General features: G+C 37.8%; 1 protein-coding gene across 6 annotated transcripts in view; it reads left to right on the top strand.

Moving 5' to 3' along the window:
- Positions 1–15,913, top strand: part of ankhd1 (ankyrin repeat and KH domain containing 1) — a 56,853-nt gene that overhangs the window by 17,928 nt on the left and 23,012 nt on the right. For all 6 annotated transcript variants that reach the window (XM_079847403.1, XM_079847400.1, XM_079847399.1 and 3 more), the window contains exon 2: positions 2,484–2,637. In XM_079847403.1, coding sequence (XP_079703529.1) covers positions 2,484–2,637 — 154 coding nt within the window. The remainder of the gene's footprint in view (positions 1–2,483; positions 2,638–15,913) is intronic.

The following is a 15,913-nucleotide window of genomic DNA, read 5'->3' as shown; positions in this document are numbered from 1 at the left end:
TTAGCTAATTAGCGTACATTTTATTTTTTATTGTTCTTTCTTTGTGGATTTGCTTGTTCACGTTACAATTCGCGTCATCCGAGACAGCATATTACAGATATTACGTCTGTCTCCTGCACGCGAAAGGAGGAGAGAAGAAAATGGGTGAATGTAAGTTCATTCTTTGTGCGTTGGGGTGTGCAATATGTATTGTCTTATGATATTGTAATTGTTTTAGCGATGTGCGAGGCACTGCGAGCTGACATCGTATTTGTCACTGCGTGATGTGTGTTAGAGTATGTCCCCAAATTAGTTTTTTCTTAACCGCGCTTTGTGAACGAATCAATTTAATGATTCAATGACCCCTCTTTCCTGAACGAATCAGACGTTTCAACAAGTCGGTTGAATGAATTTAAGACAGTGACTCACTTAAGACAGTGACTTGCCGCCACCTACTGGCAGGTTTTGTTTCATATTTAAAGTACCCTTTAATTAAAACATTAAAACATTAGAAATCATTTCATATTTAAATGTTGAATAAAAATAAACAATCTCATAGCTTTATTTATGCAATTGTAAATGCAGTGTTAATATATTAATGCCAGTTCTGATGCTGCTTCTGTCACGTCTGCACTGCAAAGATGGCTTTTGATTTAATGATTTAATTTGACGTGTAACAGTGGTATTGTGTTATTCTAATAGAATTTAATTTGAATGTTAGAATTTGACATAAAAGGTGATGCATATATCTAAAAATGTCCATATATTGGTGAAAATGGCCCTGGAAATCAATTTAAGGTGGCAAATATTGCCCCTTAATTTTTTTTTTAATTTCTGTCACTGCAGCTGTGAACTGACCACTCCATAGAATATGAAAAATATGATTATCTTCGTGAGTCAGCTGTCAACAACAGGCCTAAACCAGCCATGGCACCAGAACAAAAACACAATCAGTAAAATATCATCTAATTATCATCAATAATATCGTGATATATTTTTGTCAATATTGCACACCCCTAATGTATGGTATTAATTTTGATTTCTTCAGGTCTTAAAAATGTCTTAAAAATCCTTAAATTTGACTTTAAAAAGTGTGCAGCAAGCCTGTGTATGTCACAATACAAAAGAAAAGATCTGCCACTACTTTTGTTTATTCTCGACTTTAATAACACTTTATAAATCAGCATGTCTAATCATGCCCCCTGACTTTCATTCAAAGCTTCAAGTGTACCTGGGTTTTAATGCATACTTTAAGGTATGCATACAGCGTGCATCATTGGCATAGCATATGCCTAACCGCATGTTTTCTGTACGTTCGTCTTCTATATGGAGTAGCCTATACTTTGAACATGCGGCAATAAGCATAACCTAAAGACTCAAGTATACTACTTTTTCTGCACAGTTGAGCGGGCAAGTCCACATGGACACACAAACTGGGCTGCACACTGATTTTGTGCACAGACATCAGCATTATGTACCGATGACTGAGTGGAACATGGACAAGGGAAGTATACTTTTAGCTTAAGTGTTTGCATCAAAACTGAAGTATTCGTTGGGCTTAAGCATTCTTTTGTGAACGCTTCAGCTGCTATTACAGGTGACTACACCTCATCAAACCACACATACAAAATGCATGAGCTAAATGCACAGGTCACGTTTTGTTTTCAAAGACAGCTGGACAGTGCAAAAGAATGTTGGTTGTCTCTACAAAGAATGTAGGGTTGTCGAGACGTGTGATTCAAAGATGAACTACATTTAACTTGACAGTGTTTAAGAAAAATACTGCAAAAATGTGACATGCAGGGTTTTTTTTCCTGCGTGTTTACATAATTAATTCAGATGCGATACAACATCATGTATATCTTAGACAGATTGACAAACGTTTCTGCCATTTAGTCCATATTGTATCAATGATATGGGCATATGTTGACTTTGTCATGTTTATTCAATGCTTTTGTTTACTTTAGAGTCTTTTCTTAGCAAATGTTGATATGCCAATTAATCAGATTTAAATACTTGCAATGTCATTCATTCAACTGGAAGTTTGACTAAAGGGTGACTAATGGTTTTATTTCTTTACCAGAAACAACTGAACTTTGCTGGTGTCAGTGAGGGTATGGTTTACTTTGTATCTGAGGATCAGTGTGAAGCTCTTGTATCATTTCAGCACTTCCTGATGTATGGTATTGTCACACTGTGGAGTCGCTGTTCATTGGAGTCGTGTTCATTGGAGCACAGCAGACCATATTCATTTTTCACAATTCAGGCCATAGTTTACAGATTCTGATAGACACAAATGCTGCCCAACTACACGGAAGATAACCTCTTTTTAAAACCATTTCCTTCTTAATAATAATTTCCTTCTTCAGACTAATTGAAGTCGCTTTTTGAGTTTATTTAGCTATATAGAAATGTGTGCAAGACCACATCCTTTTCTTTTTTTCTTTTCTGGTTTGGCAAATATCATAAGCAGACAGTTGCTGACACTGACTCTTTCCATGCAGGTGGAATCGTTCATACTAGACCAGGAGGATCTGGATAACCCCGTACTAAAGACAGCTTCAGAGCTTCTCCTATCCAGCGCAGCAGACGGAGCCGACCTCAGAACAGTAGACCCAGAAACACAGGCCCGGCTCGAGGCATTACTAGAAGCAGCAGGTACATCCTCCGGCCAACCCTGATGTGATCGCATTAAACCTAAAGATTTATCCTGTGTCTCTGCATGCATGTGCTCACACTTGTTTATTTAACATGTCTTCACAGTGCTGAGCATGAGGCGTGCTTTCGTTTCTTGTGTTTTAGGATTTAGAGCAAACTGTTACAGAGATCCTTCAAATGGCTTTTATTTATTTATTTTTATTTTTATTTTGTTGTTGCCACAAAAATCCCCACAGAATCATAAATATTTATAAATCTAAAAATAAGGACTGCAGAAAATGTATTGAAATTGCAAGCACAATAAACTTAACAATAACAATTGGAAATTGGCTAATTTCACATAGAGACTGGAGTGAGACCATGGACGTCTCTCGATCTGTCGCTTTCTTTTTCTGCGCTGTAATGTTGCGTGACAGTCACAGATCGCTGTAGTGCCTCAGTTCAAGCAAGTGGCAACGCGGAGCGCACATGAACTGATCACCTGTTCCGCTTTACAGCACGAAAAAAATCATGAATGAACACAGGGCTCGACATTAACACTTGTCTGTTTGTCTGGGACAAGTGGATTTTTTTTATAGTGGCAAGTGAAAGAGAAGTTTATTTGCCCGACCGATCGAAATGTGTGAATGATTCTGATCTTATTACAGTCAGTGTAAACAGCGATTGGTAATGGATAGTGTATTTCTGGTGGCAAGGTCGTGCGCTGTTGAGTCTAGCGCTGCCTGTCTCTTTGTGAGAGACTGGAGAAATCAAAACAAATGAGTGTAACAGCACACACAAACTCACAGAAGAAACGTACTGAGTAAATGATGATCAAAATGATGAGTTTTTTTTTATTTACAACATATGATATAGCACGACTTATAGTGTATATATATGAAGAGTTCAGATGCAAAAGCCTCTTAGTGCCATCTGAAATTTTCTTCTAGAATGATCATTTTTATGAAGCTCGTATATTTAAGTTCAGTAATTTCACTTAAATGGCAATGAAAATTACCTATTAATTGCCATTTAATTGAAATTACTGAACTTAAACAAGCTTGATAAAAATTCTAATTCTAGAAGAAAATTTCAGATGGCACTTAGAGGCTTTTGCATCTGAACTCTTCATATATGGAGTAACATAACACATATATATAACATAACACAGTAAGGGGGCTGTTCTACTGAATTGCAAATGTTGGATTGAATTTATAGTTTAATAAACAAGTAGTTAATATGTACTTACATTTTAGACGCAATATTGACACTTTTTGTTCTATTTCACTGATGAAATAGTTACAAAAGAGAAGCAACACTCAGCGCAGTGTTTTGTTATTGAATGATTCAGCCTTTTGAATGAATCGTTTTAATGAATGACTCAATGACTAATTTATTAAAGGGGTGGTTCAGGATTTTGGACATCGGACCTCATTTCCAAGTTAGCCTGGGTGTTATTTGTCAGTGGAGACAGTTTTCAACATTTTTCATCCAGTCCTTCCAGTTGCATAGTTCGCTGGTGCTAGGCTAGCGCGAGTCAACGGTAACTGCTAGCCTGCCATTAAAAATAGTTTTACCCACTCCACAGTACACCAAAAGCAAATAAATCATAACGCCAGACTATCGATGTAAATGTCTGTTGAGAGAATAATGTTAGAAATCAAACTACTCTTGCATCTCAATGATCACATTACATTTACAGGAACTAGTTTCTCAGCAGCGGAGGAATTTTACTTTGCTCCGGTTAGTACTGTGCCGAAAAGTAAACACAGAACAGAAGCGCACTACAGTCGGGACGTCTAGCTAGCTAGTAGTAGTCTCGGTTGCCTAGGTAACTTAATATCACTCCGCCGCTGCTGTAGACTGTGCTAATAAATACAGGGAACAAAGTATAACTATTGCAATGCGATGAAAGGGTAGTTTGATTTCTAACATTATTCTCTCAACAGACATTTACATCGATAGTCTGGCGTTATAATTTATTTGCTTTTGGTGTACTGTGGAGTGGGTAAAACTGTTTTAATGGCAGGCTAGCAGTTACCATTGACTCGCGCTAGCCTAGCACCAGCGAACTATGCAACTGGAAGGACTGGATGAAAATTTTTGAAAACTGTCTCCACTGACAAATAACACCCAGGCTAACTTGGAAATGAGGTCGTATGTCCAAAATCCTGAACCACCCCTTTAAGATGTCACTTAGTGGTTTAAAAGGTTTAAAAAATTGGCCTTTAATAAAGGTAAATAACGCCCTTGGGTAAATATCACAAATATGCAGATTTAAGTATGTAAAAGCTGATAGAACACTGAGAATATTGCTTCAGAATAAATTATATTTACTTATGAGACCCACCATTTAAAATTTTTATATTAAAAAAAAAAGTAGATTATATTATAAAGAGTATATTAAAAATTATCGACTAAAATAACTAGCTTCCGGTAGATGGCCTATGCAAGTCGACTGACGCCAAAAGAGTAACACTTGACGGTGCATGACGTAGGATGTTGGAGTAGCATAAGCTTTGACACCTCTCGCGGTTCAAACAAACAGGGCTGGGCAACAGTGTGCGTCAAGTTCAAGGGTTACTCTTTTGGCCTAAATCGATGCGTAAGGCCGTCTGCCGGAAGCTAGTTATTTTAGTTGATAAAGTTTTGAATTATGGATTTTTTTCTTACACGATCGCAAGAAGACATTAAAGAGATCAATTCAGTATTTGCATGCTGTCAAGACGTGGCTTTCTGGGCGTGCGCTTTGGATGTGCGAGTTATTTTCGCATCTTCTTGCGCTTGAATGTTTAAAGGAGTCCTATTATGCTTTTTCACTTTTTCAACTTTAGTTAGTGTAATGTTGCTATTAGAGCATAAAAAAGATCTGCAAGGATACAAAGCTCAAAGTCCACTCCAAAGGGAGACATTTTATTTAACAGAATTAACCATGTTTTTGTTATCGATTACTGTCTGTAGTTTTCCGACAAAGGTCGTGATTAAATGTTGGATAACATCGTATCTATAATGTATAAGAAAAACATACCACTCTGAAACGTCCTATGAAATCCGTGCTTGCCTAGTCGGTGCAGGAAATCCGATCTGGACGATCCTCTTGTTTGTTAACAATAACATTGTCAGGGGCTGAATCGGGCTCGAATTGAATTGAAATTGCCGCCATCTATTATATTTACACTAGAGCAGAAGAACTCGCAGTTATGGAGGGGCAGGACATTTCCAGAACACACGCTAAGCGCTGCCAATCACAACACATTGGGCTAGCTAACCAATTACAGCAATTTCGTATTTTGAAAGGTCGTATTCTGGGGAGAGAGGAGCTGTAATGTAAAATATGTAAAAAAAAATTGTTTTTTGAACAATCAAGCATGAAAGCATATTTTAGTACACCCCAAAAACAAAATCAAGACTTCATAAAAGGCCGTAATAGGACCCCTTTAAATTGGCAAGGCTTAAAAACACGTGCAAATGATAAACTTGCATTACGATGCAGCACTGGTCCGACTGGGACAGTGACAGTTCTGTCAACTCTTGGCCTTTGGGCAGTCCTTATTGTCGAGCCCTGCATTTAGATCTAGCGCATCAATTCTCTTTACGTCGCATGTGTAGGCTATGTCTTTCTCTTTCTCTCACATTGCATGTGTGTGAGAGAAAGCGACAGAGGGCACTCTCAGCCAAGCAGCAATGAAATTATGTCTGCACTAAACTTATTTTTTGCCTCTAACTCAATCTCAGGCATCTGAAATTGTACAAATTACTAGCCATTGGCTAATTAAAGACTTTTTTTTTTGTTGCCTAGCATGAAATTTGTTCTCATGCGAGTTATTTACTGGCATTGTAGAGGGTTGTAACAGACTGATAGATTTTCAAAATACTTGCAAGAAGTTGCAGCCCTAACAAAAAAGCAGTTATTTTTCAAAACTACAGAGTGCTGCCACAATGTTAATCTGTTTCTCTTAAATGTAAATTTTATTATGAACAAAAAGCAAGCACTGTATCTGGGTCTCTCGGCTAAAAAGCTCACGGTTACAGTATATATAGATCTACTACTGATTGAGCAGCACAGAGGTTTTTTGAGATCACACAGAAATATCTGTATACAGAGAGCTAGCACTTAATATAGCCCTGCAAATCCTTAAACCGGTTTATTTTTACATTCTGTAGTGTGTTTTCTCCTTAAGGCCCACTGTGAGCTTTTGTTGCATACAAGTGCTGATGGGCTCAGGGTCAGTGTCACATGGTTTGTGTGCATAACATTTTATAATTGTTTTATTATAAACTAGAAAACTGGTGCCATGTTCTGTTGAGCTAGCCTGTATTGTGCCGTTGTGTGTGTTTGTTCGGGATGAGTTGGTTTGGGTGAGGCCCAGCGTGTTAGGCCTGATTCTCTACACTAGCCTGCCCTGCCCCGTGAGCGGATAGTTATCTCGCAGAGGAACCAAAGGGGAGATTAGTAGCAACAATGGATTTCCATACAGCAGCAGCAGCATCACTCATGACTCAGCACTGGCCTTTAGTACACTTGTGTACATTCTGTGTGTGTGTGTGTCTTCATCTGTGTCCATGAGCATCACTATTGCTTTTTCCATCTGTGCAGAGCTTGTGAACGTGTGTCTTTTTCTGTCTGGTCGTTTGTTTCTGTGTGCTTTGTCTATTTTGCTCTTAATTGTGCGCCTGTTATGCTGTTCATAAGTTACCTACTGTTTACACATGCTTTGACGTGTTTTCATTCCACCTGAACCACACTATTGTGACTGAACACATCTATACCACGTGTTTTACCTGCTACCACGAGCATATCTGTTTTACGTCATCATAGCAAAGCAAATACCGCTCTTCCTGGTTGAGGTTAAATCACTTGAAATCTAACACTGTACAGTTGGCTAGTGGTATATGCTCAAATACAGCTGTTATCATGAAAATTCAAGGTGGAATTAAAAACAATTTTTTAATTGCTAATTAAATTTGAGGGTTGGGAGTGGTGCATAACATACACATTTCAAGGCGTAAATGGCCCTTGTTTGACAGAGTTTAGAGGTCGACCGATATCTGCCTAAAATAGCCTTTATAACTTTCAGCAAAAATTAACTTATTTGTATGTTTTGCAAATCCTGTTTGCTGTGTCTAGATCTGCTGTCATCTATATTTTTATCCTCACTTTAACACGTCTGTATTTATGGATGGGTCATTGAATCATTGACTCTCACGATTCATTTAAAGCTGCAGATTCGTTCATTAACGAAACACCACTGTTTCTTTGAGAAACGCAACAGTTCTGCTGTGGCTTTCATTTGAACTATTATTTTGTTGCAAAAAAGAGAAAACAGTATTGACAATACTGTGTTTGAAATATACATCACTTAATATCACCTTTTTGTTTGTTGAACTGTTGTATACAATTTTCACATTTGCAATCGTGTGGATTTCCGGGACAAATTGCCTTCTTGCTCGCTTAGCCTAAGATATTATCAACATTAAAAACAAGAACTCACACAGAGATTTTGAGTCTTAAATTGTTTTCCATGCACAGTCCGTGTCTATATTTGTTGCTCATGTTAGTAAGTGCTAAAACACCACTTTTACAAAGGTACATTGTCGAGAACAGCAGTAATGTAGCATGATTTGCTTAGCATACTCTGCAGGCAACCCATCATATGCACGTTGATTCGGTCAATTTTGACCACAAAAGATATGGTAATTTATTGGGGTATAATGATATTCAAACCGAACTGAAAAACAGCGATACACCACCCACGGTAGATAATCAATTAATTTATACAATGAAACATTACATTTTATTTAATTTCTGTAGTATTCCTTTTAAGGTTTTCAGCTAGGTCTAACAGTATTTAGGTAAAGCACTCATTTCACTTTTAGTTTTATTTTATTGTTTTATTTGTGCTTGTAATTTGTAAATTGTCTTTTTTTGTAAATTCAATTTGTTAATTCTAGGGGTGTAACGGTACGTGTATTCGTACCGGACCGTTTCGGTACAGGGCTTTCGGTTCGGTGCACGTGTGTACCGAATGACCGAATGCAATATTTTGTGTGCGGAACATAGGTACATTTTCGTGTTTCCACACGAACATATTAAGTGGCGGAAGTCTCCGCGTTCAGCGCAAATCCCGCCCTGCAGCTGATTCTAAAGTTTTACCAGTTTTACCCGTCGTCACTGTAACCTAAACCAATGAAATCGACTGCAGGGCGAAAAAAAGCTTTTCCGCTCCGTGTGCGCCGCCGCACTCTCCGTTCCGTGCGTGTGTGCGTGTGTGCGCGCGTGTGTGCGTGTGTGTGTCTGCGCGCTGCGCTCTCTGCTCAATGTTCAATGTTCAATGTTCGACTCCGTGTTTGCGCTGCGCGTTCTGCTCTGTCGTTAACAGCCCAAACACTCCAATCATGTACCTTGTTAATCATGTAATAATGTACTTAAATTGATTGTTGATTGATTATTGAAAAATAATAATACATTGATATATATGTTTAATATTATTTTAATATAGGGCTATTTTCTGTTCCTTTTTTCCCCCGGTGTTTCATTTAATTAGGTGATTCTAAGTTTAATTATTGATGATTACAAGCTTGGAGGAATTGCAATTAATTACAGCAAATTGTGCAATTAAAGTTCATTTTTTTCCCAGTCTTAATTTTTAAATATGAGCAGGCCTACAAGCTGGGATTGGTAATGCTGCACTGTAATCATAGTTATTTATTTATATTTTTCATTAAATTTATTATGTGGTATTGGTTTGAGACTGAGAGTATTTTATTTAGTGGAGAACTTTGCAGCAGTATTTTATTTCTTATTCTTTTTTTAATTTTATATATATTTTATTATATTAAAAAGTGTTTAAAAAAGTGTAAACAAATTGTTAAAAAAAGTTTATAGTAATAAACAACCTGCAGTTTAATGTTTGCATTTCTTTCCCTTACTGTACCGAAAATAAACCGAACCGTGACTTTAAAACCGAGGTACGTACCGAACCGTGATTTTTGCGTACCGTTACACCCCTAGTTAATTCTTAACCAAATACATCCTATATGAGATAAATCTGTCTATATATACATACAGTATCTCACAAAAGTAAGTACACCCCTTACATTTCAATAAACATTTTAGTATATCTTCTCAAGGGACAATACTATAGAAATGAAACTTGGATATTTTTTAGAGTAGTCAATGTGCTGCTTGTATAGCAGTATATATTTACTGTCCTCTGAAAATAACTCAACATACAGCCATTATATCCACTCCTCCACAATGACATCACGGAGCTGCTGGCTGTTAGACACATGGCGCTTCTCCACCTTCCGCTTGAGGATGCCCCTCAGGTGCTCAATAGGGTTCAGGTCTGGAGACATACTTGGGCCACTCCATCACCCTCACCTTCAGCTTCCTCAGCAAGGCAGTTGTCATCTTGGCGGTGTGTTTGGGGTCATTATCATGCCGTTTGTCCCAGTTTCTGAAGGGAGGGCATCATGTTCTGCTTCAGAGTGTCACAGTACATGTTGGATTCCATGTTTCCCTCAATGAAGCGCAGCTCCCCAGTACCAGCAGCACTCATGCAGCCCCAGACCATGATGCTACCACCGCCATGCTTGACTGTAGGCAAGACACAATTTTCTTGGTACTTCTCACCAGGGCGTCACCACACATGCTGGACACCATCTGAGCCATTCAAGTTTATCTTAGTCTCATCAGGCCACAGAATATGGTTCTAGTAATTCATGCTCTTGGACAAGTTGCTTTCAGCAAACTGTTTGCGGGCCTTCTTGTGAGCCAGCTTCAGAAGAGGTTCTGCTTCCTTCTGGGACGACGTTCATGCAAACCGTCTTGTTACAGTGTGTGGTGTACAGTGTTGGGGAAGTTACTTTTAAAAAGTAGTGTTTGCTCGTTACTCGTTACTTTTTAAAAAAGTAATCCGTTACTTTACTTAGTTACCCCATTTGGAAAGTAACTTTTTACGTTACTCGTTACTATTACGTTACTTTTATGTTGCTTGACTTTGGGCAGAACCCAATATCTGTTCCTAAATATGTAGACATAAAGTTATACAATGGAGGACATAACAGGTAATTATTTTGTGCTCTTTATTATAAAAAATAGTATCAATTTCGAAAGAAAAAAAGTCCTTCTCATTGGCGCTGCTGTGTGCGGCAACTTTTATTCTCAGCCGGCTCTGCATCATGGGATAGAGTGCGACACTCCACGATGAGCAGCGCGCCCGCACCACTTCTCTCCACTCCGCTCCCCCTATCCACCGAACTTTAAATTTCGGCAACAGCAAATAAAGCGCTCCTGCTCTCTAACACTGGTGCGAATCGCGTCTTGATAGCATAGGACAAAATGATATAGAAGACATAAGCTTAGTTTTCAGACATACGACTCACTCTAAGGGAGTAGGAGAAAAAAAAGAGATTTTGAGAGAAAAAAATATATTTTGTTTAAAAGTACACATATTCAATCTTTCTATATATTTCTCAGGTCTGTGAGACAAGTATAGCTTATCTGAGTTTCGGTTCATTTACAGTATGGAGACGAGCTCCAGATCACGCGCTGGTGCCGTCATGATTATTTTGCATGCCATATTTACTTATTTATTAAATTCAGGCAATTAATTGGTTGGTAAAACATTGATTAAAATTAAGATACAATTAATACACAACGAAATTCGTTTTAAAGAAAGTCTTTCTACAAAAACAAACTTAATAAAGTGGTCTAAATCATGTCTGCCCACTCCATTTATCTCCCGATATATTGCACAAAATTATGATCTTACTCATGCTTTTCACTTTTCATATAATCAACATAGATTAAATTATTTATTTATTTATTTTATTTAAACATAAATATGAAACTAAATAGTTTTCTTTAATTTACTTATTAAATTCAGGCAATTGATTGATAAAACATTGATTAAAATTAAGATACAATTAATACAAAACGAAATTCACTTTAAATACATGTTTTCTACAAAAACGAACTTAATAAAGTGGTCAAAATCATGTCTCCAAACAAAATTGTTATTTTATTTAATTTAAACATAAATATGAAACTAAATCGTTTTCTTCAGTTCTCAACAGTTCTCTTCTCTCAAGCGCGCAGCTGAGGCAGTGTCGCTGTCAAATATATCCATGGGAAAAGTAACGTTGCGCCGAATTGAAAAAGGAACTACGTTTCGTTACCAAATTTTTAGTAGTAACGCGTTACACTACTTTTTACCCGAAAAAGTAGTTACGTTACTGTAACGCGTTACTTTGTAACGCGTTACACACAACACTGGTGGTGTATGGTCTGAACACTGACAAGCTGACCTTCCGCTTTTGCAACCTCTAAAGCAATGCTGTCATCACTCATGTGTAGGGGTGCAACGGATCAAAAAACTCACGGTTCGGATCGTTTCTCGGATCAGAGTCACGGATCGGATAATTTTTCGGATCAGCAAAAAAAAAAAAGAAAAAAAGACAAGACAAATAAACACAAGTTTTGTTAAATTAAAATATATAAAATCAACAGTGGGAGCGCGACGGGTTCATTCCATGAAGCGTGACTATAAACACAGAGATAGCGTTTGTGATGGTTTTAGCCCGCTCTGGTTGTGCAATGTTGAGCAGCCTTCGTTTTCACACCTGTCAGCGAAACACCGGGGTGATGTCGCTTCAAATGCGTGGCCATGCTTGATGTGTTTCCACGGATGTCCCGATACCACTTTTTCACTTCCGATACGATACCGATGCCGCAGCTTTGGCTATTTGCCGATACCGATATCAATCCGATATTTTTATTTTATTCTTGAACTAATACTACTAATAATAAAATATATGGAAGCACTTTGCTCAATTAGCCACAAAAACATCTCACTCAAATGGAGAACAAATACTTCTCCAGTATATAGTCCACAACAACAGTTGATAATGAAAGACTGTCACCCTTTATTCAAAAGACCTTGAGATATGTTTGGTAATTGTAGGCTACCTGAATGAATTTAAAATTAATTTGCTATATTTCAGATCAATATATTTGTTTCCTTAAAATTTTAATTAACTTTAACGTTATTCTCATCTGAATTATAAATCATTTATTTCTGTATAAAATGATACTACCATTAAAAATTGATTTTCTTTTTTAATCAATGTAGAATGCGTAACTTCAAAATAAACAGATTACTCTGTTTGAGGACAAGAAATGAAAACCAATGCAATATGATGAATGTCCAAAAGATGAGATAATTTTTGCTTTTAAACAGCGTGTGTGTGATTGTTCGATCGCGCCCGTGCCCCTCTCTCTCTCTCGCTCTCTCTCGCTCTCTCTCTCTCTCTCTCTGACACACACATTCCAGCATACATCGCAGCCTGTTCATTTTGCTGCGTTCACACCATACGCGAATAGAGCGTCAAATTCGCGTCTAGTTCGATGCTTGAACAGTTTGAATCCTTTCGCGCGTCCAAAGCGAATAGGACGCGCCGCGCGCGTATTATGATAAAGCGAGCGTTTGAAGCGAAATAGACGCGTGTTCCAGGGAAGCCAAAATGCTCCCATACAGGGGATTTAAATGACGCGGGGCGTTCAAGCTCCTCCGTTCCTCCGCTCGCCATGACCACGCTGTGTGTGGACTGAACATGCGCACAACTTTTTTTTTTTTTTTCATAAATTAATCCGCGGATCACGTGTGTGCCGAACCGAAGATATTGATCCGAACGGATCACGGATCAATGATGATCCGTTGCACCACTACTCATGTGTCTGTTTTTTGAAGCCAGCTTCTGCACCTGATGCACAGCACGAGGACTCATCTTCTTTGATTGACCCTGGCGAGGCCTGTTCCGAGTGGAATCTATATTGGAAAACCTCTGTATGACCCTGGCCTGTATTGTAACTCAGTTTCAGGGTGTTACCAATCTTCTTATAGCCTAGGTCATCTTTGTGGAGAGCAACAATTCTAATTCTCAAATCCTTAGAGAGTTCTTTGCCATGAGGTGCCATGTTGAACATCCAGTGGTCAGTATGAGAGAATTGTACTTAAAGCACAAATTTTAACTGCTCTAATACAAGATACACAAATTTGTATGGTCCTGTCAAGCAGACAAAAACATGAACATGTGGAATAGGGCAGTGGTTCTCAAAGTGGGGTCCGTGGCGCACTGCCTGGGGGTCCGTGGAGAGTTTGCTATAAAATATAAACATACCCGGAGAAAGTGCAGGGCCCATCGTCATTCATTACTCCTGCGTGTGTAACGTTAGACCAATGAACATTCGGCTTTTACATTACATCAATCTACCAAAACATTTCCCTCAGGCTTTAACTTCACGTCTCACAGCTAATGAATGAATACATGAAAGCCAATTAAACAGGCGCATTGTGTTCAGCACTCCCCCCGCTTTAACTTTGGGCCAATAGAAACTCTGTTGTTACATTTACGTCAATCTGTCAAAGTCGTTATTTCGACATATCTCGTTATTTCGACATAATAAGGGGACATTCTAATCTGCATTAAGCCACATTAAGCGTTCTTATAATGGTTTTCTATGGGAGGAAAATGCTTAACGTGTAATTAAATGTTGCGTTCATATTCTGGGCTCATCTGATTTACATAGCATAGCCTACTTTGTTATGATTTTAGCATCATAATGATTAATAAATGCTCGCACAATTATCCGTGAACTTGATTTGAACAAATGCCTTTCAACTTGTTTGTGCAAAATTCAGAATTAAATGAATGTGCAGCAATTTGTAGAGAGTCTGTAGGTCTACTATACTGTTGTAGCCATATTTGTTAAAATATTATGATGTTATTTTGTTTCCATTTATGTTGATTTATGAAAAGTGAACAGCATGAGTAAGATAGGATGCGCAATATATCAAGAGACATGGAGCGGGTCAGACATGATTTTGACCACTTCATTGAGTTTTGTTTTGTAGAAAGCCTTTCTTTAAAGTGAATTTCGTTTTGTATAAATTGTATCTTAATTTTAATAATTTTTTCATCAACCAATTGCCTGGATTTAATGAATAAATATAACAGACAATAATCATGGAGGCGCCCGCGCGGTCACTTGCATTGCACGTTAACTGGAGCGCATCTCATCCTAACTTAAAGAAACTCAGTGTATGCCTCACACAGACATGAGAAATACATCAAATACACAAAGCTTGAAATGTCTTTAAACGAAATAATTCAAAACGAAAAGAAAAAGGCTACTCTCTGATTATGTAATCCATTATGTGCATTTCCATCTATAGGCACGTTCACTGCGAATATGGCGATCGTCAACTTCATCTTTGCAGCAGACACTGTAATAAAACAATGCACGCGTCACCGGATTTACAAATGCACATCTTGCTTGTTGCACGCACAAATATGTAACATTATTATTAATTAATACATCTTTTAGAATATTTGATTGAATGCTGAATGTTGCACTTGTTCAATTTAATAAAATTAAAACTTTACTTGTGATCATTAAAATAATTGAATATTAAATATTTAGTGGCCAAGTTTTGCTAATTTATTAATAGTGTGTGTGTATATATATATATAAAAATTGCGCAGCTCCCCCTGTCAATGATCTAGTACCCCCTCAGCACAATGCTTTAACAATTTTGCCGGGGCTTCAGCCCCGAATGTTTTGAGTGTAGCCCTGAATGTTTTTTGAAAAGTTGACTGACAAAAATGAAACTGGACAATAGCCTATGTAAACCCCCGAAATCATAAGTTGCCTTATTTCATTGTGCTTTGGCTTTGCTGCTGTCTCTGACTAGTGATTGTTGAAATCTGTCTCTGCAGATGCACCACGTGAGTGATTTCAGCCTATCCTATAATATCTCCAGGATTTGCGCAACAGCAAACAATCTCACAGCAATTTCAAAAAAAAGAATAAATAACGCAGTCAGCACCACCGCACAGTCTTCTGTCAGACCAGATGTTGTCAGGCTATATGTCAGTAAAACTTTCCTGTCGTATCAGCCGTGTGCTCGCAGCGTGCCTTCTTCAATATCAAGCGCAAATGCGGCGCCCCCCAAAAGAAACTACGAGCATGTACGTCGTGTTCTGTCGTCAATTAAGTATTGAAATAACCAAAAGGGAGAATAAAATTGCGTCATTTTTCATTATTAATATTCTAACATTTTATCAATATTGCAAAGCCATCAAAACTGATACGTGTCATAAAAAAAATATTTTGTGACCAAAACTGTGACATACGTCTAGCCTAAATGATCGTTCTTGACATTCTTTTAACTATAAGCAACCCAATTTGTCTAGATCTGTAATATGATTTCCTTTGTATAATGAGCTTGTC

Source organism: Squalius cephalus (genome assembly GCF_949319135.1).
Source record: "Squalius cephalus genome assembly, chromosome: 17".
Classification (NCBI taxonomy): Eukaryota; Metazoa; Chordata; class Actinopteri; order Cypriniformes; family Leuciscidae; genus Squalius; species Squalius cephalus.
This window is presented reverse-complemented; position numbering and strand designations above follow the sequence as displayed.